The sequence below is a fragment of the Mustela lutreola genome, chromosome 10 (assembly GCF_030435805.1).
Source record: "Mustela lutreola isolate mMusLut2 chromosome 10, mMusLut2.pri, whole genome shotgun sequence".
In the NCBI taxonomy this organism is placed as follows: Eukaryota; Metazoa; Chordata; class Mammalia; order Carnivora; family Mustelidae; genus Mustela; species Mustela lutreola.
The window spans coordinates 85,456,666-85,481,287 of record NC_081299.1 but is presented as its reverse complement, the minus strand read 5'-3'; the positions used below and the strand labels follow the sequence as shown (position 1 = coordinate 85,481,287).

At 36.7% G+C, this 24,622-nt stretch overlaps 2 protein-coding genes across 4 annotated transcripts in view; one reads left to right on the top strand and one right to left on the bottom strand.

Annotated features, from left to right (window-relative positions):
- The window catches only part of LRRC39 (leucine rich repeat containing 39), a 22,315-nt gene extending 16,452 nt beyond the window's left edge, over nt 1-5,863 (top strand). For both annotated transcript variants that reach the window (XM_059138083.1, XM_059138082.1), the window contains exons 7-9: nt 737-889; nt 2,040-2,179; nt 5,205-5,863. In XM_059138083.1, the coding sequence (XP_058994066.1) occupies nt 737-889; nt 2,040-2,179; nt 5,205-5,260 (349 nt within the window). In that variant the 3' untranslated portion in view covers nt 5,261-5,863. The remainder of the gene's footprint in view (nt 1-736; nt 890-2,039; nt 2,180-5,204) is intronic.
- On the bottom strand, nt 3,868-24,622 carry TRMT13 (tRNA methyltransferase 13 homolog). 2 transcript variants are annotated; one of them, XM_059138080.1, is made up of 11 exons: nt 24,343-24,622; nt 21,502-21,548; nt 21,339-21,405; nt 17,800-17,862; nt 17,543-17,612; nt 17,281-17,387; nt 16,767-16,934; nt 14,762-14,834; nt 9,309-9,383; nt 5,982-6,414; nt 3,868-5,681 (listed from the first exon to the last, which is right to left on the bottom strand). In XM_059138080.1, exons 1-11 carry the CDS (start codon nt 24,487-24,489, stop codon nt 5,486-5,488), a joined length of 1,446 nt encoding a protein of 481 aa, XP_058994063.1. In that variant the 5' UTR covers nt 24,490-24,622; the 3' UTR covers nt 3,868-5,485. The 2 variants fall into 2 exon arrangements, with proteins under 2 accessions (XP_058994063.1, XP_058994064.1); XM_059138081.1 differs by lacking the exon at nt 3,868-5,681 and having other exon boundaries at nt 6,022-6,215.

Here is a 24,622-nt window from a genome sequence, read left to right as displayed (position 1 = left end):
AGAGAGAGAGAGAGAGGAGGAAGCAGGCTCCCTGCCGAGCAGAGAACCCGATGTGGGACTCGATCCCAGGACCCTGAGATCATGACCTGAGCCGAAGGCAGTGGCTTAACCCACTGAGCCACCCAGGCGCCCTTAATATGCTACTTTTAAACAATATTTTCATTTACTTAAGTATAAGGGCTTTGGAGAGAAAAACTGGCTCTCTGACTTCAACGTGGCGACATGAATACGTGCAATAACAACATTACTTAGTGCATGCCAGGCCCTCTGGGCTTTACAAATGGATGAGGAAACTAATGTAGAGATGTAAATGTAAATTGCTCAAGATCGCACTCTAGTGTGAACCTAGGCAGCCTGGCCCAGAGTCCAGGCTGTTTACCATAATGCGTACTTGTCTTGCCCAGCTAGGCAGATTAATAATTTCTGAATTTTCTCCTAACCCTCTAGTTCAGACTGGATAATATTTATAGCCATTCTTTCAGAAATCCCATGAGAATAGTGAAGAATTATAAAATGTGTTGGTTTCCTTTCTACCACCACATGCTGAGAAGTGTATTGTAGGGATTAACCCTCCAATGTAGTTTCCCTAATAATCAGGTAATGTGAAGTCAGTTAAGTCAACTGGTACACCGGTTAAAAGAGATGTTATGAAAGATGACATTTGTTTCTTTTTAGGTAGTAAGAACCAGGGTTTTCATATCATGTATGATTAATCGCAGAAACCTCTTTTAATTAGAATGCAGAGTCTACATACATTATGGCTACAACGGAATGAAATAACATGCTTGCCAGAAACAATCAGCAATATGAAAAATCTGGGTACTCTTGTTCTCAGCAACAATAAACTGCAAGATATTCCAGTGTGCATGGAAGAGATGACCAATCTGAGGTAAAAGTTGTAGGCATAGAACTGACATGTTCCTTTCTGGCTGCAGAACAAAGTAATATAGAGAAATTGTTATTACTAGATTTGAATTCTCATTCATATGAATGAATACATTTAAAAAATTTTCCAACTTTGAAATCCTGTAATTTATAAGTAGGATTCATGTACTACTGGCCAAAATTATTCAAGAAAGAATCTTTGAAACAAAAGTCATACTGGGATTGTGAGCTTTTAGGAATGTGCTCGGCTGGTGACATTTTTATGAAAATCATCTTTGGAACTAGTAACAAACCTCATCTATAAATAAAAATCAAAAGCATAAAAATAGTGCTTATTTTCCTTCTAAATGACTACAGTGGACACAGGCAATTGTTACAGATAGAATAAATGAAACGTTTTACTAACTTATTTACCCTCAGAACTCCCTCAAATGTCTTCCTTCCAAAATTTTGTTTCCTGACAGAGAACATAAGATGTGAGAATTCACATCAAATCCCACAATTCCCATAACAAAATCATTCATCCATTCATTCATTCACCTATTCAGGAGCTGCTGAGTCCTGTACCTGATGAAGATATAGTGATATATAAGACACAAGTCTATATAATACGCAGAAACTTCAAGGTCATAGCATTAATTGTATATTTGAAATGCACTGGAATTGCTCTGGGAAGCTCAACTTCATATTAAATACATGCAAGGGACTAATAGTCACTTTGATAAGCTTTGACAATGAGTTGTCTAAAGCTAGTGGTTTTTTTTTTCCCTTCTGGAAAAGAAACTTAAGAAGATTTTATTTTTTAAAAGATTTTATTTATTTGACAGACAGAGATCACAAGTAGGCAGAGAAGCAGGCAGAGAGAGAGGAAGGGAAGCAGGCTCCCGGCTAAGCAGAGCCTGACACTGGACTTGATCCCAGGACGCTGGGACCATGACCTGCGCCGAAGGCAGAGGCTTTAACCCACTGAGCCACCCAGGCACTCCAAAACTTAGAAGATTCTGAAGATTTATTACATTTTACCAAAATGTTCGGTTACTGAAATCAGTTTTAAAAAAAGTAATTTAGTGTGTTACCATTTGATCTTTCCCCAGGGAAATAAATGTACACTTCTATGGCATCTATAAAAATACTGTTTTTTGGTGAACTGCTAGGTTTGTCAACTTCAGAGACAACCCATTGAAAGTGGAAGTAACACTTCCTCCCAGTGAAAGCACAGCAGAAGAAGAGGAACAGGAATTATTTGGCCTTCAGTTTATGCATGCATATATACAAGAATCCCGGAGAAGAGCAGGTATGGCTTTTTTATATAAACACATGTCAAATATTTGATAGAGGAATGTGTGTGTGTATATATATATATATATATACATATATATATATATATACATTCCTTTATGGATTTCTCATTCCATTTTATCTTTTTTGTCAAATTTTGTCTCTTGGTCAACATTGTGGGAGGAAAAAACTGAAATTCCAATCTGTTCACAGTTTTGAAAAAGGTTTGGAGAGAAGTTGTAAAGGTATTGAAAGTTCTTCAAGTGGTGACAAGAATTAAATTTTTCTTTAGCCAAATACTTGAAGCACAACCAAATGAATGAAGATGTTACTCTTTTATTTTTTATTAAGATTTTATTTATTCATTTGAGAGAGAGCACACACTGGGGGGTTGGGAGAGAGGGAGAGGGAGAAGCAGACTCCCCACTGAGCAGGCAGCCAGACACAGGGCTCAATCCCAAGACCCTGAGATCATGACCTGAGCCAAAGGCAGATGCTTAACCAAATGACCCATCTAGGTGTCCCTGAAGATGTGATTCTTAAAGCTTCACTACCTCATTCTATCAGTTTGTCATATATTTCATTACCTTCCCTGTCATTTCCTCTTTTTCTACAGTCCAAAAATAGCAATACAATTATTTTGCCTAGGAATGAGAAATATTAAGAGAACACATATTTTTAGCCAATAGTTAAAATGTGAGGTTTTGATATATAGATTTCAATCAGTCTCTGATAATTAAGAATTAAACCACTTTTTCACTGAAGGAAAGCCTTTAACTTAAACCAAGATTAGAAGAGGCCAAAGAGATAATTATATTAATAAAACTAACAAAACAATAGTACAGTAATAGAAATCATAGTTTTATAATGCACTAAAACATAAAGAGTTTTTGAATCAAAAGTTCAAATATAATTTATCTTCACATAGTTGCTTTGGGGAAGGAGTATAATCCAAGAAAATTGGACAGTGTTTTAGCTAGAATAAATCATTTTTTACTAACATCCAGTGGCAGATATTAGGAAATGGTCATCTGATCTGTGGTAGCAAGTTACAGAAACAACAGCAAGGAAAAATATATTGGGAGACAAGTAAAGTTACAGTTTGGGGCCTTGTTTGGGGTATAAATAGATAAAAAACCAGATAGTAGATAGAATTGGTGAATGGATGATGGGAAATGAGAAGACCCCAAGATTAATCTGGTTTTGGTTAGAGCATCTGGATGGATGGTGATGCTGAGATGAGGTGGCAGAAATGGATGATGAGGAAATCTGACATAGTTGTGGGACATGTGGGAAGAGGTAGTTGTTTGGATGAATTTGAAAGTTCAACAAGGGGTTTACTGTCCCTGTAAATTTGGCAGGTCAAGGAATAGCAATATACATATCCCACATAGTTACTTTCTCATGGTATCTTAAGGGAAATAAGTTTGGGGAAAACAAGAATCTTGACCTATAGCTTGTTGAAGGACAAGCTCATCTGTCCATAAAGTACTTGGTACCATTGTCAGAAACATCATGAAGCTAAATGGGCACAGGACTATTGTAACTATTGAGTGTATGTGTATGTTTTGTGAAGCGTAATTGAGATTATGCCTGTTGTAGAATATTTTTTATTCCTTGGCATAAATTGTTAAATGATGCAAAACAGATTGTATGACACAAATTAGCATTGCCTGACCCAATAAAATCACGCAAATTATCAAATGATGTATGTATACTATCTTTATTTATGTTCTCTTGATTGGGCAGCATGAATAACAAACTTGAGAAATAATCCAAACTATTTTACTTTAATAATATTTGGCACAGAACTTATAAAAAGAGAAAAAAGTTACAACTTAAGCAGAGATAATCAAACCGTTTGCCTCTTGTTATTAAAAATAGATTTGTGAATTAGTATTATTAATGTATTTATTGAGTACTTACACTGTGCTTGGAGCTGTTTTCAGTATTTTACAAGTGTCATCTCATTTGTTACAAAAACCTTGTGAGGTAGGTAGTATTATTATTATCTTCATCATCCTCAGTTTAAAAAGGGAAATTGAGGCACAAAGAGATTAAGTAGTTGTGCAAGGTCATACACTGAGGTGGTAGGGCAGGATCTGTCCCTAGGTAGTCTTATAAAACATAGGAGATTAAAGTGGAAAAGCCAGGAATTCAAAATGCGTTAGGCTTCTATTTTACAATTCATGTGATCATAAATCTATATATAGGATAAAAAAATTATCTAAGAATATCATTATAGTACCTAAAATTATTAATTCTGATCTTTGTCTTGGCAAAAGTACCAATGATTAAGACAATTTTTACAAATAAAGACAGAAATACATGAAGTATAACATGAAGATAGTAACAGTCCTTACTATATGTTTGGCTTAATATTTGCCTGTGCATAGAAACTGCTTATATGTTAAGTAAGGCCTAAGTGTGAGGTGGGTTTTTGGTTTCATTATCTAATTTCCATTTTATTCCAAATTATTTTCTCAAAAGGAGAGAATGTATTTATAATTGTGCTTATATGTATAAAAATGTCCTTTTAAAAGATGTGATAATTAACTTCAGAAGTTATTTCAAGTTTCAACTTAATTTGTGAATGAGGTTTATAAGTTATCTTTTTGGAAGTTCTAACTAGATAATTATTCAATTAAAAAAATGAAGTGAAACAGTTTATTTCCCTTGAAAACCTTCTCTTCAGTTTTGCTGTTCATCATGAATAAATTCAGATAACACATAAATACATATATGGCTCTGGTAATCTGAAGGTGAATTCATTAATGATTGTGAACATCTCTGAATTTCTTTGCATTAGGAATAAAAAAAATCACAATTGATTATACTTTCCAAATTAGAATGGACAAAAAAATCCATATATAAGCCAAGTTCTCAGACAGGCCCTTGGTACAAACAGACAATTGATCATACATCTTGAACTTGAGAAGTAAAAAGTATTAAATAAAACCAAAGGACAATAAATTTCCCAAATTAATACAAATAGAAAGCTAATGTGCTAGTTGTGTATTGATGTGTTATGTGTGTTTCAGATAACCAAGTCAACTGTTCAACTACTTTACCAATCTCTATAAATACTGATGGATAATATAACTCAAGATGCCCTGCTGAAGAGACTTACTTTGAGAATTTGGTGAATTTGCTAACATTTGGACTTCTAAGTAAAAAACAAAGCTATTACCAAAGTTCAGTGAGGCCACAACAGTTTTTAAAGTTCACATCTCTACTACGTAAAGTATATTTCATTAATATAAAAATACAACTAAAAAAATTTTTTTTTGGTGGAAGACAGATGTTCACAATTTCTTTTCCATTAAGCAGTTGTTTCTGGTGATGAAGAATGATTTGGTAAAGCAGTTAACAATACATTTTCCAAAGACACCAGAGGATCTGTATAATACTGTAAAGCAGGACTGAATCCTTTCTGCCGTAAATACTCGACTCGGCCTTGATCAATCAGCAATTTACAAAGATGCCCTATTTTCTTCTTCTCTTCAACAGTAAGGAACCTAAACCGAATAAATACAAAACATTGTTAAATTCTGTAGAAGTTTACAAAAAGTTATTTTAGTCACTACTATGTATTGATAAGTTCTGAAGTAACCTGCAATATACTAGGTGCTACATCCCATGCTACCAAAAGATGTTTTGTTTATGCCACAATAAAAGTGTATTTTAATGTATTCTAAAATTGGATGGTAAAATGCATTTTCATGAACAGATTCTAGGGGACATTTATCTAAAAAGAAAGTCCAGCAATAACAAAACATTTCTGCCCTGGTGTCATGCATTTCCAAGAAGTCACTTACCCAGGCGCACTGCCACTGCTTTCGTCTGTGATTTGGCATCCACCGTCGTCATGCTCTTCACTATCATCGTTCTGCTCATCTTTTCTCTTTGTGCTGAGACTGGAGGCTTCCGAAGATGTTTTTCGCATCCCACAAGTTGCCCAACTACTCATTCGCTGGAAGTAGTGGAATTCCACTGCTCCAAGGCCTAGAGCCCTGAAATACTCTTTGCCCACATAATGTCTCCAATCACACCTGTGGTGACAACAGAGTGCAATAACAATGCCAGCCACAGGGCTCCACTTCTCTGGGACATTTTTCTCATTTCCTTTCTTGGCCACAGTGTTAATTTCTTTTCCTGTTTTATCATTCTTTATGCGTTTGGCTAAAGGTTCTTCATTCCTTTCCTCACAACTGGCAGCATAGGTTTCAACCAAACATCGTAATGCAAGATCTGCAAACACAATTATGTGGCCCCCCCAAACCACAGCATCTTTAAAAGTAAGTATTTTTTACATTTATTCAGCAGTATGGTTTCTAAAATCCCCAAAACAAAAAACCTGTTTAGTTTTATACTTGTAAGAATTCTTCCATGAATTATCAATTTTGCTCATATTTGCTGTTTTCTCATTAGCATCTCATTTTCACTGATTTATTCTACATCTCCCCAAAACTGGCTAAAGCTTAACTTCTACAGTCTGTAAAAACTTTTAGTCCAACTAAGCAACTTGGCTCTCATTTCTCCTACTCTAGCTGAGGAAATGACTTGAATAGGAAAAAAATCACTGATCTATCTACACTTACATTCCAGGAAGTTTTGAGCTTAAGAAACCCAAAGAAAGAATGGAGGGAAAAGGCATCTGCTTAGCATCTGCTTAGACTGATGTTAGGTGTCAGTCCTGAAACATATAATATTCACAGCAAATCCTGAGAAGCTGAAGAGTTGGTAAGAGGGAGTCATTCTGTGAAAAGTAGGCCTCACTGAGCAGCCTTATGTACTTATGCATTCATTAATTACTGAATGCCTTTCACGTGCAATCTTTGTGAATGTAATGATGAGTATATACATAAACATCCAAGGCAGATGTATTCCACTTTCAAAAGAGTTTTAAACTTAAAAGCTAAACAAATAGATTTTTTGATGACTATGACTATTTCCCAGTGAAGACTGCTCTATGGTTGACAATAGGGGGAAGACCCCAAATATATACTGTAAAACAAACAAAAAAACCCAGAAAACATATTTTCTGTCTGATTAGGCCAGCATGCTGTGCCTATTCAATCAAAAACACATTTTAAAATTTTATTACCCTAAGATGTCACCAGTGATTATTAAATGACTTAGTATTTTACTAGTAAATTTAATTCAATATAGGAGTTGAAGTCAATAAACACTGGGAGAAAGGGATTTTCTTAAACTATTATTAACTGACAAAATATATTCAAGTTAGTTTTATTTATTTTGGACTTAAGTAAGTGAATTTCAGAAATGTGAATAAAACAGAAAAATTATTAGAAGAATGAAGTTATTTTAGAATCAGGAGGAGCTTGTAACAATCTATTTTAATGCCTCCTTTACAAAGAACTTAAAGGACAAAATGACATACCAAAGAAAGGGACTAGGAAACAGCAAATTCGTGGTCAAGATTATTCATTCATTCATGGAAATGCTTATTGTTTCTGTTATATGCCAACCGTTGTGTTTGAACACTCCCTGTGTGCCAAAAATTCACAGCATAGTGGGAGAGCTAGAATTATATAATAGACAACTAAAATATCATAAAGTAAAGATGTATGGATGGGATTATGATAAACAGAACTTGAAAGAAATCAGAACTTGACACAGTACAGTACATGGGAAAAGTACACAGGATTTCCATTTGCTGACCAGCAGAGCTGCAGACAGGAAGCATCAAAGGCTGGAAGGCAGGGGCCAGACTGACAGCCGGTCGTCCTGTTAAAGAGCTTAGACTTTATGCTCTAAGTATTAGGAGCTACTGAAGAGTTTAAGACATATTAGGTATGTAGCCAAGAGGTCTAAATATTAATAACTGAAGAACAGGTAGTGGAAGGAGACCACGAGAGAAAGAAGGGCATAGCTGTAGTAGAAGAACCAGGAAAGAAGAATGTCACAATAGAGAAGGAACAAAATTTCAAGAAGGGCAAGCAACCAGGATGCCTGGCTGGCTTAGGCTGAAAAGCATACAACTCTTGACCTCGTGGGCATGAGTTCAAGCCCCACACTGGGTGTGGAGATTAATTAAATTTAAAAAAAAATAATAAAAATTTTAAAAAAGGTCAAGCAACTACAGCAGAGATTTTTCAGTAAGATAAGAATAAGAGGGATGAAGGAAAAATTCAGACAGAGTGACTTAAGAGGGGACAGTGTGTGGAGCAATGAAAATCGACAATATAGATTGTATTTTTGACAAACTTGGGTCAGATGGGTAAGAGTAAATGAGTGCGTTTTTTCCCTTTCCCCAGGACAGAACTGGTTTATGCCAGAAGACTCTTATGAGGGTCAAATGATATAAGGTACACAAAAGTCATCTTAAAAACCATGAAAGACAACACAAGCCATTTCCCGGTCAACCTAAATAATGTCTAATGGAGGCTCCAATTTCCTTGTATGGGAGTTGATGAAACCAGCAGGAGCCAGGGAAATGTAATAATAATTAACATTCACTAATATGTGCCAGACATTTACATGTAACCTGGTAAATTATATGTTACCTCTGTTTTACAGATGAGATAACCAAAGCTTAGAAAGTTTAAATAATTTGCAAAGGTTACACAGCACAGCTGATTTCCAGACTATCCAATTTCCAGACTATCTGTGCTCTTTCTACCTTACCATGCTACACCTGACAGATGGATGTGCTAAAATAAGATATCTTATATTTTTTATCTAATATTTCTTTTTTCATTTTCCCCAGAATCCTGGTATGTATAATCATCTTCTAGATTAGAGGTTTCAGAGTCCTTCCCAAGCAACTTCTTGAAAATTCAGTAGCTTCTAGAGTAGAATCATATAGTTTCCATAAATGATTTGTTTCCTTTTTGGTTGAAATATAACCCAAAAAGCTTTAAGTCTTTTAAGTCTATTTACATCTAAATATCTCAGTATTTACATGTAACACTCTTGATTTATCCTGCAAAATGGCCAAAATAAGCCGATAAATAAGAAAACTCTATATCTGATCTAACATAGGGCCAGTGCTACTATGAAGATTAATGAATTATAAGCATACTTATTAATAAACTAACTCAAGAGACTATTTCAATGACTTGGACCATGTTAAGCTAAAACTTAGTGTGTTCATCTAGGTTATTAGTATGTTTACATACCTGTTGCCACACCACATAGATGCTTTCCAATTCCTACCACAGGTAGTTTTTCTTTGCTTAGCAAAGGAATCTTATCTGAAATAAAAGGAAATGAGAACCAAGTTAGCATTCTTGTGAGATGAGACATTACCAAGGCCTCCTGAAAGAGAGAACTAATTTAAATCCTTGAATTTAAGGGATGAAAGAGACTCAAACAAAAACTTCTCACTTTATAGCTGTGGAATAAGAGACTCACAGTTGTAGTGACCTGATAAGTAACACAGAGGGCTGCTGACCAGCCAGAATTAAAATTAAAGTTTCTTTCTTCTTTTTCCCCCTTTTACTTCCCTCTTGCCCCTGGTGGGGCCTCTCCTCCCAAGGTAAAGTTTCTTGACTCTTGGGACAGTATTATTTCTTCTACACTGACTCAGGACTTTCCTCTGTATAAGCCTTACTCTGCTAAATATTAACTCATCAATAAAAGAAGTCAAAGCTTCCCCTCCTGCAAGATTTATTTTGAACAAATAATACATATGATAAACATTTATGAATAACATTATATTATACAATACAATATTCAGTATTAATTAAACTATAGACTTTACTGTACCTTAATGCTCAAAAATAAGATATTATCTTAGCTTTTCACATATTTTTTTAAAAAAAGAAAATATTCAGGGCGCTGGGGTGACTCAGTGGGTTAAGCCTTTGCCTTCAGCTCTGGTCACAATCTCAGGGTCCTGGGATGGAGCCCAACATCGGGCTCTCTGCTCAGTGGGGAGCCTGCTTCCCCCCGCCGCCCGCCTGCCTCTCTGCCTACTTGTGATCTCTCTCTCTGCCAAATAAATTTTTAAAAAATTTTTTAAAAATTAAAAAAAAAGAAAATATTCATAACAGTCCTGAAAAAGAAAAAAAAAAGGGTCTACAGGTAATGCAGTGAGATGTAATATATCACAGTTGTGGTATGGCCTCACCCCACCCACCATTTCTTTTCCTTTTTATAAGATTCTGAAATGTAAAGTATGCTTCCTGCTACAAATCCAGCTACAGCATCTATCATAGTCAACAGTCCAATGCAGGTACTTAGTAAATATTTCAACCATTCTATTGCTTTCTTTCAAATGTTAGTATATTATATGCCAGGAGAAAATGGTACCAAGTGGAATAGTTTGCCTGTGTCAGCGAATATAGAAGTTTAAATTAAGGTAGTTCAAGAAACTAACCATCAATTACAATTACTGACCAGAGAAAATTACGAAAGAATGTAAGGCAATTTCCCAGAAAGCTGAGAGCACTAGAATCTCTAAATCAGGATTTCTCATCCTTAGCATCAATTAGGGTGAAGAGAAAGGATGTCTAAGAAAGCCCTTCTGCTTTATGCTTAAAAATTACCTTATTTCCTCTCTATTTTTTTTCTTTTTTTTAAAAAAGAGATTTATTTATTTATTTTTAAGATTTTAAAAGATTAAGAAGTAAAAGATTTTACTTGTGAGAGAGAGAGTGAGCACACAAGCAGGGGGAGCGGCAGAGGGAGAGGGAGAAGCAGACTCCCAGCTGAGCAGGGAGCCCGATGTGGGACTTGATCTCATGACCCTGAGACCATGACCTGAGCTGAAGGCAGATACTTAACCGACTGAGCCACGCAGGTGTCCCTCTCTCTCCTATTTCTTTGGGCTTGGAAAACAGAGCAGAGGAACTTCTGGGAAATGATGGTAGAGTAAATGCAAATATCTGGTTTACTCCCTCTTAAAATTCCACTGAAATGAGGATAAAAGGATGTTTAAAAAGGTATAAACTCAACAAGATCTGAAAGAGAACTAAAGGAGACAAAAGTGGGAAAGGCTGTGACTCAACCAAATTTATTCCACAAACCTTCAAAAGACTCAAGCATCAGGTACCTTGGCAGTAGAGCTGAGTAGCTACAATAGAAAGTGATGGTGGAAAGTCTATTTAATAGTCAGATCCCCACCTCATAGCTCCTTGGTAGCTACCTCTTTCCCACGTGGTGAAAGACTAGACTAATTCTCTGGAGCTTGTAGAACAGGAGGACAGCAGCTTGAGGGACAACGGGAAGTTGAAAGTTGAAGTACTGCAAAACTGCAGGAGTCAGTGAGTGTGCATACTAATTTCCCTAGCTTTTGTTTCCCACAGGGTCCTAAGATGTTGGTAATCAGACCTTTACCCTCCAGACAGGTGATCAGAAGAGTCTTCTCTGCTGAATCTGACCTGCCCAAGTAAAAAGATCACATCTTAGGCAGATCACCCCAAAGTGGAGCTCAAACAACTCCACCTGAGTACTCAGAGCTCTGAGTCCCTCAGTTCTAAGAACACACCATCAAGGAGCACCAGATGTTTGAGGACAGCCTCAAAAGTCAAGAGACCAAAACGAATGGAAAAGAACAAATTGTGAAAACAGGTAATGAAGGGAGAATAAATCTAAAAAACCATTATTAATATCCTCAGAAAGATATTATAATTATAAAAAAGAACAAGATACAACAATAAAGGTAAACTCAGAGAAAAACATCTTAGAAATTAAAACTATGAGAGAAAAAATTAAGTTGGGGAAATCTTAGAAAGTATAGGAAAAAAACCAAAGACAACATAGAGAAGTAGAAAACCACCCCAGCAGGTCTAGTAACTGTATCGTAAGAATTCCTCCATAATGGGAGAAAAGAGAAAGTGAAGCAGAGAAAATTACGGAAGAATGCAAGGCAATTTCCCAGAAAGCTGAGAGGACTAGAATCTCTAAATCAGGATTTCTCATCCTTAGCATTATTGACTTTTTGACCCCAATAATTTTGTTTTGGGGAGCTCTACCATACCGTATAGGATATTTAGCAGGCCTCTGGTCTGTATCTGTTAGATGTCAGCAGCATGCCTACTACTATGATAACCAAAAGTGTTTCAGACATTGCCAATGTGCCCTGAGGGACAAAGCAGCCTCCACTGAAAACCACTGGTATAAATCAAAGCGTCAGGCAAAGCAGATAAAAACAACCATAGGAAGGTATATTACTGTGAAAATTTTAAACACTAAGGATAAAGAAGGACCTATATATTAAAATAATAATAATAATAAATAAATAAAAAATAAAAGCAGATCAAGTACAAGGGACCAAGATTCAGAATAGCACTGAACTTTTAAATAATACTAGTGAAACAGAACTTGCAAAATTCTAAAGGAAAATGATTTTAAACCTAGAAATATAAAATACCCAGCCAAGTCAAGTGTAAAATAAAAGATGTTTCCGGACAATGCAAGGTCTCAAATTTATCTCTAATGCACTGTTTCTCAGGAATCTATAGGACTAGGTGCTCTGCCCGAAAAAACTAAATCAACAGAGGAAGAAGTGGGAAAAGATGTGGAAAAAGAAATTTCTACCTAGGATAGTGAAGGAGGATGAGACTGAAGAGAGTTTTAACGTTGATCATTGTGCCCCAGGAACAAAGGGCATCCAGTCTTGATCAGAACATGTCTGAAGCATACAGGGGAGAATTTTTCAGGAAGATGGAAACTAACAGAATACTTGATGAATGTATTTATAACAAATACATTTTTATAAGACCAAGTAAATAAAACTAAATTATTAATTTAGTAAACAATAAAAAATATAGGATAAAGAAATTTCCTACATGGTCTGGGGAAAAAAAATGATGATTTAATACGTATTAGAAAAATGAGGAATGGGAAGTATTTGCACTTGAGATGGGGCAGGGGTAGAAAATTTTCATCTTCCATTGGGAAAAACCGATAGATTATGCTTGTGGGGAAAAAAAGGGAATCAGGTAAAACAAAAGCCTGTTGTCAGACACTATAGATAAATATAAAAATTCACCCATAAGAGATAAATGTGGTTGGCTTTGAAGAGAGAGCCATGGCAGGGAGGGAGTGGCTGGTGCTATGTTTAAAACAACTTGAGAACCTGTGGAACTATTTGACTCTTAACCACATAAATGTAACTTTAATAAAAGCCCCCAATAGGGGGGAAAAAACCCACAAAAAACAAAGAAAAAAGAAAGGAGGTGAGGATGTCAGCAGTGACCTAATTCAAGATACTTCTTATTCTCTCTCCTCCCCTTAAATGACGAGCAGTCAATTCCAACCCTGCCACCCAGAAAGGAAAAGTCCTTTAAATAAATGTCATTTTCTCCTCATTTCAAACTACCTTTAATCACCCTCAGTATGTCATTACATAAGTCTTTTTTTTAACTATTAGGAAAAAACAGAAGCATGGAAGTCAGGAGTTTATAGTTCACATTTTCACTCGTGGTTACATTTTTAGACAGTCACTGCTTAGCAGGAAAAAATATTTTCCAATTAATGCAAATTCTAAAAGGGCAGTATTGACCTAGATTGTAGATATTTGCTCCTTTTTCTCTTATTTCAGTTTAAAAATATGAAATGGGGGCACATGGTGGGCACAGAAGGGTTAGAAACTAATAAATATGGTAGGCAACTTTTCAGTATTCTTAATAAGAATTCAACACATAGCATAAAAACTTGTCTAGGATTTTCAATATCAGAAAAGTAATATTTTCAGTTAAACAGTTTTAAATACAGGGATTTATATGTAAATGTGGGGTTTCACAAAGCTGTATTAATTAGTGGATGGAAGAGGTTACTAGGATATGCTTGTAGTAATACAAAAAACTATAAAAAGACACAGAAAAGGCACAAAGTGTATGACTAAAGGTGTGTGTGTGTGTATGAAATGTGACTTCCACAGAGATTAATTATCTTGGTACAATTTAAAATTCTAGACGGGGTGCCTGGGTGGCTCAGTGGGTTAAGCCTCTGCCTTCAGCTCAGGTCATCATCTGGGTCCTGTGATTGAGCCCTGCATCAGGCTCTCTGCTCAGTGGGGAGCCTGCTTCCCCCTCTCTCTCTGCCTGCCTCTCTGCCTACTTATGATCTCTCTCTCTGTCAAATAAATAAAAATCTTAAAAAAAAAAATCCTAGGAAGTATCTTTTACCATCAGCTCGACAAAGAATGCTCATTTCTTCAACAGTTTACGTAAAGTCATATTGATGACAGGCAGAAGGCACTAGCCTTTTTAAGGGGGTGGGCCAGAGGGAGAGGGAGAGGGCAAACCTTAAGCTGGCTTCATGCCCAACATGGAAATCAAGAGTCGGATGCTCAACCAACTGAGCCACCCAGATGCCCCTGAAGAGACTCATAATTAGAAAAGACAAAGAAATAATGTAGGGACATGTCACCAAAACTTTTAAACTCCTTCCTAATATGACACTTCATTTCTAATTGAAACTGAAACCTCATCTTAAAAAAGTTCCAACCCTAATTCAATTTACATTTATCCAAATGATAGATATAACATTCTATATTAATAATGCATTAATTTTAGTTTGTTTTCCCTGAAGGACTGTTCTGCATCACTGGATTTCTAAGCAACAGTCAGAATTTGAAACTTCTATGATTTATGCTAGGGCAATGGAAAGTTATGCAACTTACTCAAACACAAGTGTTGAATATCAATTTGAAGTCTCTCAAATACTGAATTTTTCTTTCTGTGTTTGCCATCTACCTGCACAAAGAGAACATTGTCATAACAGCAGCTTTTTTATGTTTAAAAAAAGCTTTATGAATTTAAAAATATTTCTATTTGTTTTCAAAATTCAGAGGAAATAATTTCCCATCTTATTTTTTAATATTCAAAAACCAAAATCACTAGTTAGAAGTTTAAGATTGTATATTCTTTGATGGAAACTCCAAAATAACAATATCATACATTTTTAAAAGGCTTGAAAAATTTTAAAAATTATGTATAATTATTTCCTTTAACTCTAAAACTTCACAATTTATTGATGAAGGAACTAAGGTTTATTAATCTTAAGTGACTAACCTAAGATTATTTGCCAGCTCCTTTGCCTTTGTTAGGCCGTAATATACTATTTTGGGCTCATTCTTCTTACTCTCTCTGAAAGATCACAACCACCATTCTGATCTATGTCCCTATGCCTATGATTTACAAATCAACACTGTGGCCCAGATATTTTTGATAAGCACCAGTTACATATCTAGCTGTGAACTAGAAAGCTCTACTTCAACTGCAAACTCATTCAAAACTGAACTCATCATTTCTCCCCTCAAACCTATTCTTTCTCTTCCACCTTCTATATTCCCTATCTCAGATAAAAAGCACCACCATTCACTGAAAGCCATAAAGTGTCACCTGAAATAACTCCTCATTATTAATGACTAATAAATCACCAACTCTCTTTGCTTCCAAAATCTTAGCACTTCTCATATCCTTTCCCTCCTCTCCATCCCACCACAACAGCTTTAGCTCGGGCCCATTTCTTACTTGGATTACTGGATATAATTATCTTGTTATTAATCTCCCTACTTCAAGTTTCAGACTCTTCTGATATAGCTTTAATGGTACTGCTAGGATGAACTTTAAAAAAGCCTTCTTATTTTCTTCACCAACTCTTACATATTCTTTCAATCTCCTCTCAGCGGTCACTTCCTCCAGGAAACCTTCCCTGACCCACACTACACTGAGGCTGGTGTTGTATCTTCTTGCTCCTATGGCTTTTGGTACTTACCATTATCATAAGAGACTTAGCATACTGAACCAAAATACTCATAAGTATGCTCCACTAGATATTAGCTTCTCAAAGACAAGAACTAAATCTCATTCCTCCAAATCCCCAGCACATAGCAGGATAGAGTCAAACTCCTTCCCCTGGCACAAAACAGGACACCTTCCAGTCTAGCCATCCTCTCCCATCTCATCACCACTGAACTCTACTTGGGACCGTGCATTCCCATCAGACAGAAGTGTTTCCATGTTTCCCTGTCATTTCAGGTATTTGTTACACTGTTCCTCAAACCCTCTATCTAGGAAACACCAATTCTCCTTTTAAGACACAATTCAGGCATCACCTTTTCTATGGAGCCATTTGTGTCCTTTCCCTGCAATCAAACATGTCACTCCCTCTTTTGAAACCACACTATACTCTGTGCAGATTTTTTTCATACTTTGATACTTTTCTATCATCATTAATTTGTCTGCCTCTCCTTTCTAAGTATCAGTAATAGGACACAGGGACCTTGTCTTGACTTTACCTACCCAATGTGTATCATGGTGCCTAATGGTAGGCTCAATAAATATTTAATGAATGAATAAAATATTTACTGAATGAATAGTCAGTAGGTGACACAGGTAGGTTAGAACCCAAGACTTTTAACTCCTAGCTTGAGCTTGGCCCTTTCCACATATTTTCTTGTCTCTGCAAATAATTTAAAGAACTCAGCTCAATGGACTATTAAAATTTAGATTAAAAAATTTATCTTCAGTTTATCAATATAATTAGAATAAAAAGCCATATCAAATCAACATGAAAAATAATTTTCTGTAAGAGACATGTTTCTGAGTATCATTGTTTCTTTTTTTAACAAAAAAAGTACAAACAAAGTTTGGTTACTAATATACTGCCATGGTTTCACTTACCTTGAATCTCGTGGTCACCTTTTCTACTAGGATGAAGTGAACTTTTTCAGCATCTTTTAAGGCAATATCAACCCAATGAGATAATTTTCCCTTTCCTGCTCCAAACTCAACAAAGCATCTTCTTGGACCAAGTAACTTTAATTTTTCAATGTTACCTAAAATAGAAGCCTGCAAACTTCACAAGATTATTTTATAAACTCGAGCAAACACATCTGGCTTGAATTGGAAAAAAGCAAGGTAATTTCTACAAAAGGCAGCATGAGCACATTGATATTTTTGTTTGGCTTTAAATTTTTTCCCTTGCTTTGAAATTTTTAACACATAATACTCAGAACCATATCCATGCCAAAAGTTTTTAATATATGCTTACATTTATTTTTTAAATGGAAAGATTCTGTTCCCTACAAGATAAACTAAACAAAATCTCATTAAGAATTATATTTAGAAAGAATGTTAGCTTTTGACAAATGAACAAAAGGCCAATTTTAGTATAATTACTTTGGCCTAAACATACCTGCTGTTTCAGGTGTTTGGTTGCAGAATCACCATTTTTAGGGTCATTAAGGGCATCATGCAATGCTGGATGGGACATAATTTGATCTTTAAGTGTAGAGTTCAAACCTGTGCCAAATATAAGCACAATAGCTTAAGCAACCAAACATGAAACCGTAGGGCTCTGAGCAATGGTAGTAACATTCTGTAAACCATACTGGCATCAATTCATGTGGCACCTAATTATTTTAAAAATTTTAACTTGCAACTGTAGGCAAACTTACCTTCACTTGCTTTCTGCAATTTCTTAATTAAGTTTTCCAAATGCTCTTCAGAAAGAGAAGAAATTGGAACCTATAAACAAAAATGGGGCATGAGCTTATCTGGGAATGAACCATCACTAATAATATGGATTCTATAGAAAAAATACATTCTAAATTCAAAATAATTAATTTATCCTAAACAAAAACTGGGACATAGCTTATTCACAGAAATAGCTCACAGACACCTTTTAAAATTAAATATAAAGTCAAATACTTACTAATTGTTCAGGTATTTCTGTTTCATCTTTTAAGCCTGCGTTAATATCTTGAATAAAGAAGTCCTTAACAAAAACAAAACCACAATACTGTCATTAATGTGAAGAGCTCAAAAAAATTAAGGTCAAAAACTGATCCTTCCCTTCGTCCCTTACTCTGTACCTGCCATCCTCCCTTTTTCCCATTTATGAATTATTGAGCACCTACTATGGTCTTTAATTTGCTTTAGTGCCAAGGGCTCACCACAGTAGAGAACAGAACAGACAAAAATCTCTATATTCATGAACCATATATTCTAGTGAGATATTGTTTGAATAAGCAGTCATATTCTAAAGAAGTTTGTTAGTAATTTTTATTAACTTTTTTCACCTATCTATAGCACAGATTGAGCTGTGTCAGTTTTGCTTATGGTGTTAACAGCAAAAACAACAAAGTACCAACTACACATGGCTGTTTATCAGACAGGCAGCATGACCAAAGAGAGAGAGAGGATATGGTATTACAATGGTTTAGGTCTGATTTCTTCTCTTTTAAAATGCTGATTAAGGGGCGCCTGGGTGGCTCAGTGGGTTAAAGCCTCTGCCTTCAGCTCAGGTCATGATCTCAGGGTCCTGGGATCGAGCCCCACGTTGGGCTCTCTGCTCAGCAGGGAGCCTTCCTCCTCCTCTCTCTCTCTCTCTCTGCCTGCCTCTCTGCCTACTGTGATCTCTGTCTGTCAAATAAATAAATAAAATATTAAAAAAAAATAAAATGCTGAGTAAATAAATTTTTTATCTAAAATAAAATAAATTAAAATAAATTTATTTATTAGTTTTTTATCTAAAATAAAAAATAGAAAGGTATTATAACACTATGTTGTTTAAAATAACATAGCATAAGATTTTTCTAGTGTATCTTCAGAAAGATTTTCTGTAATTATCGAGATCAGCATCTTCCAACGGAATCTTCTGCAATGATGGAAGTAATTCCAGATCTTCCCTGGAGAACATGATAGCCACTAGTTTTGAAATACTACTAGTGTGATTGAGGACCTGGATCTTCAATTTCACTTCAATTACCTCTCTTTGGTCTGCCCATTTATTTTTTTATTATCTTTTTAAATATTTCATTTTTTTATTTTAGAGAGAGAGAGAGAAAGCATGCTTATGCATGCTGGAAGGAGTTGAGGGATGAGAATATCAAGCAGACTCTGCACTGAGTTGAGAGATGAGAATATCAAGCAGACTCTGCACTGAGCACGGAGCCTGACGTGGGACTTGATCTCACAAATCTGAGATTATGACCTAAGGTGAAATCAAGGGTCAGACCCTTAATTGACTGAGCCACCCAGGTGCCCCATTACCTTTTTCTAAGATTTATTTATTTGAGAGAGAGAAAGAGCATGCATCCAAGGGGGTCTGGGGTAGAGGGAAAGAATCCTCAAACAGACTCCCCTCTGAGCATAGAGCCCAACATGAAGCTCAATCTCATGACCCATGAGATCATGACTGAACTGAAACCAAGAGTCAGAAGCTCAACCGATTGAGTCACCCAGATGTCCCTTTTTTATTTTAGAAGAAATGTATTTCAAAATCTTGAGGTTCTTCAGCTGTGACATAAGCTATGCACAAAAATGCCAGGATTCACCTAGGCCCTGTTGACTCCATGGATCTTAGGGAACAAGGGGAATCAATGCAGGCAAGAAGCCCATATTACTTGCTGAGCAGTGAGTAATGAAGACCTTTGTCTCTGACCCAGGAGTCTCTTCTGCCAGCATCCACAAACCTGCAGGCTAACTTGTTAGCCTGACAATAAGATTACACTTCAGATCCTTCATATTCCTCACATGTGCCTTTGCCATTTGCTGCTCAGAGGCCAGGAATACTAAATACAGGGATGTTTGAAATACACAGGACATGACTATTCCACTTGAAATGCCAAAAGCCCATTGAGGGTAGGAGCAGCTCACACTTTGATGTCAGTGTCACCTAGAGTTCTGTTCTTGGTCTCATGCTCTACTTCCTAGCTATCTTATCTCATCTTCACTCAGTTCTCCTCTTGTTTATATTCCAAGTCGTGTGCAATGCCCAGTCCCAGATAAAGCTATCAACTTTCTCACTTCTAGGTGCTAACATATGTTTGTTTTTCCTTGTCTGGCTGAGTCTCCTCCCATCGCCGCCCCCCCCCCCCCCCCCCGCGCCTTTTGTGGGGAGGGGAGGGCCAACGGGGAGGGAGAAATAATCTTAAGCTTGATTTCATAACCGGTGGCTTGATTTCACAACCATGAGATCATTACCTGAATAGAAATAAAAAATTGGACACTTAACCAACTAAGCCACCCAGGTGCTCTTGGCTGATCCTCCTTTGACCTGTAAGTCTCATTGTATGACACTCCTTCAGAGAAGCCTCCCTGACTCCTTCCTCATCTCTTTCATCCCCTATTTCTCCCAAAAGAGGGTTAGGCTCTCTTCCTTTATTCTTCCACAGCACTCTGTATTTAATCAATTTTAAAGATATTATATTTTTTGTCTCTCCTACCAGACTGTAATGTTCTTATAGGCAGGATGCTTGGTACAATGTCTGGTATAAGTACTCAATTAATATTTATTGAATAAGTAAGTTCCTCCCCCACCCTTCCAATCGCTTACCCTGGGTAACTTAAAAATTTAAGGCTTTACCTATGATCTGTATTTACTGACTTCAAACTACTCTACTGACTTTCAGACTCACATATCCAACTCTAAGCTTTGGGTCACCAACTTTTCTTGATTCTGCTACCTAAATAATTCTTGCATTTATTCCCTACCCTTTCCATCCTCTTTCATTTAGTCTCTTATATGTCCCATCTGGATTTCAGCAACAGGCCCTCACCAGTCCTTCTAATTCCAAGCCATCTTCCCACACTGGTCTGAGGGAAAGTTTTGTAAGAGGTAAAGCTGACCACATCATTCTTTAGCTTAAAATCTTTCAGTGGTTCCCCGTATCTTTCAGAATAAAGTCCGAGTTCTTCAAAGTCTCACTGTGGTTTCTCACTTTCTGCCTTTGTGCATATAGTTCTTCTCACCTATATGGACTTTTCTTCTTTTTCTTTGCCAAATCAAGACTCAGCTTAAGTGTTAGTCCCTCTGGAAAGCTTTTCTTGACCCCTTGGATATAATTTTAATTTTTATACAAGTATGTGCTCTTACAACATGTGCACTTCTTTCACTAAACTTATTAAGATCCCTTATTTACAAGTTAACTTATCAGTCTCAAATAAACTCTTTGAAGGCTGGGGCCATATTTTATTGAAATAAATTTAGTAAGCACTAAGTAAATATTTTGAATAAACTGTGAAATTACTCTCTAAACAATACACTTGTTGCACAAATTCTATTATCTGAATTAGGATTATAAGTGGATTCACAGTCTGATGTCCTATACACTCAAATGCATATATCACATTCAAGCCTTAAGGCTAGAGTCTTGTTAAGTATTCACATTTGTAATCAACTAAGTATATATAAACATTACATACCACACATTTCACCTTTCAATTTGATCAAAGTGATAAAACACTTACAGGTTTTGGCTTCTCTCTTGAGTTACACTTTTTCAAATGCTTTGATAGTTGATCTTCATATACTGTGCTAAATTTAAAGAGAAAAGTATTTAAAATAATTTTATAAGACCTGTGACAATTACTCTTTCTAGCACAGAAAAACCCTTATTGGACCCATACTTACTGTTTTGGATCTAAAGGACACAGAATTCTTTTCCGAGCATTTTCTTCCTAAGAAAGATAGATCATATATTGACTTGGTTAGAAAATATCAAGTCATTGCTTACAGATACTAGATACAACTTCAGTATAATCCTAAATTTACGTGTTCCCAAAACAAGGTAAGGAAACCTTAAAAGGACAATAATAAAACATTGACAAAATAAGTTAAGCAACAAAAATCTCCAAAGTAGCTAGTTTTTGTTTATATGAGCAAATACTCCTTTGGATAATGAGGGTTTATAGCTTCAAATAGATTTAGAGAAGACCTACATATGGAATTTCAAATCTGTGATAGCACTGGCTATAATTTGCCTCATTATTTTGTAATAATTTTTTGCGGTGTCCTTTTTTTTTTTTTTTTTTAAAGATTTTTATTTATTTATTTGACAGAGAGAGAGAGAGTGTACAAGTAAGCAGAAGGAGAGGGAGAAGCAGGCTCTCCACTGAGCAGCGAGCCTGATGTGGGGCTCAATCTCAGGACCCTGGGGTCGTGACCTGAGCCGAAGGCAGTAGCCTAATTGACTGAGCCACCCAGGCGCCCCTTTTGAGATGTTCTTGGGGGGCAAAATCACCCTCAGTTAAGAACCAGTGGGTAAAACTATGTACAAGTGGTCTCAGCTATAGATGATACTTAAGACAAAAAAGATGGAAACATAATACTTAATTAGATCATGTATCTTATATTGCAGATTTAGTAGGATGCCCACAGTTGAAAATCAAATTGCGTCATGTGTCATGTTTCCCTTGGTGTCTTGCAATCTTTCTTCAAGGGACCAATAACAACATTCCTTTCTCTCTGATAATACCAATCATCTTGTAAGGAACTAGTCACAATCTACTACTGTTAGCACTTGCAGTTATCTTTGAGATGTTTTGTTAAAGTCAAATATAATAAGGTCTTAGAGTGAGAACAAAACTTTTCTCCCACCATAAATCTCATGTTTAAAAATTTAATTAATCAATTAAATCTCATTTTTTGATCAAGGGATGTTTGCTGATCTCCTCAACCCACAATACAACTGGAGGTATACTTCGAAGAGTTCTCAATGTAAGTCATGGGTCTTCCACATTCCAAAACAAGAATATGCTTGTTTCTGTATACTTCACTCTAGCCAAGTATCCGTCAAATCAAAAATATGAAGTAGAGATATGCTATGGTGGACAGTAGCAGATGAAGGAACCCTGATCTGTACTGGATATTGTCCAGAATAAACCACCTAATAGAAATAATGTAAATAATATTGGACATCCAGAAGCCATGAAACCAGGTGCTTGCCTATTTGGTTTCCAAAACTGACTAAACAGGTTCTTCTACAAGCGTTCTGCATCTCTTGTTCTTACTTTTATTTTCTATCATATATATCCTAAGGAAATACACCAAAATACAGTTGACTCTTGAAAGGGGGGAGGGGAAGCCACACCCCTCCTCCACAAGCAACTTTTGACTTTTCAAAAAATGAGATTTTTTTTTTAAAGATTTTATTTATTTATTTGACAGAGAGAGATCACGAGTAGGCAGAGAGGCAGGCAGAGAGAGAGAGAGAGGAGGAAGCAGGCTCCTGCTGAGCAGAGAGCCCGATGCGGGACTCGATCCCAGAACCCTGAGATCATGACCTGAGCCGAAGGCAGCGGCTTAACCCACTGAGCCACCCAGGCGCCCCAAAAAATGAGATTTAAAACTTTTTGAATTAAGTACAAATAGTCTACTGCTGACCTAAAGCCTCACTGCTAACATAAAGCTGATTATGCATATTTTTTGTTGCATGTATTATACACTGTATTCTTACAATAAAGCTAAAGAAAATGTTATTAAGAAAGTCTTAATAAGGGAAGCGCATTCATAATACTGTACTGTGTTTATGAAATCCAGGGATATGTGGACTGGCAGTTCAAACTCGTGGTCAAGGGTCAACTATATATATATATATATAATAAAAGATTTTATTTATTTGAGAGAAAGAGCACAAAAACCAAGGAAGAGGCAGAGGGAAAGAGAGAAGCAAGATCCTCAGTGAGTAGGGAGATCGCTGTGGGGCTCAACCCCAAGACCCTAGGACCATGACCCCCGCCCAAGGCAGAGGCTTAACCGACTGAGCCACCCAGGCGCCCCAAGGGTCAACTGTATATTGACAGTACAATTAATATGCCTAACAGTATTCTCAAACAAAATTATACGCCTCCTGTTTCAATTTAAAAAAGTCAATTCTTACACGATTTTCAATCTTTCCTTCCCCCTTTCAGCAGTTACAAGTTGTTTTCAAAAGACTGTACTCTAATTTTTTTTTTAAGTTTTTAATCACTCCGTGCTCCTCGCAAGCGCACTCCCTAATCCCCAGTACTTATTTCACCCATTCCTTCCCTCTCCCCTTTGGTAACCATCAGTTTGTTCCCTACTAAAGAGTTGTGTGTCTAAATAAATTTTTTTTAAAAGTTTCTCAACCGTATTCACAAGAAGTGATTATTACTCACAAAACAATCAGAACACAATTAGTGAAACCTTGCGATTTCCCATCAAGAAGGCGGAGACTGGGCGGAGTGTATAAGGCGGTGGTTTGGAGTACAACTAAGATCTACTATTGCCCGAACTTAGTATCAAGATAAGCGGGTCACTGTAGGCGCTTTAGTTAGCGCGAGAAGCACTACACTTCGCTAGGGCTCAGTATCGCTGCATAGGGAGGGCAGGGCTGCGCTTAGCACAGGAAAAGCCAAAAAACGCAGCGAACAGAGCAGAATTCTGGTAAAGGGAGTTTCCGGACCAAGAAACTTATTTCCAACTCTCCAAATGGTAGGGGCAATACCAGACCTCCGCGGCTCCAGCGTGTTCCCCACAGAATCTTTTCCCCGCTGCCACCACCATCCTGCAGAAGCGCTTCTTCTTTTCCACATAGTAACTGCAGCGACCCTCAACCGGGAAGTCAGTCGTGTGCGGGGCGGGCGCAGAAGCCGCCATAATTCAGGGTTCGTTTGTGGTGGTAAGCAGCGGGTGAAGAGAAGAAAAGTTCTTTGCTTCCCTCGGGTTCCTTTCCCTTAACAAATATGGCTGCCGCGGGTCCCGCCACGCAAGTCAATACCCGGAACTGCCC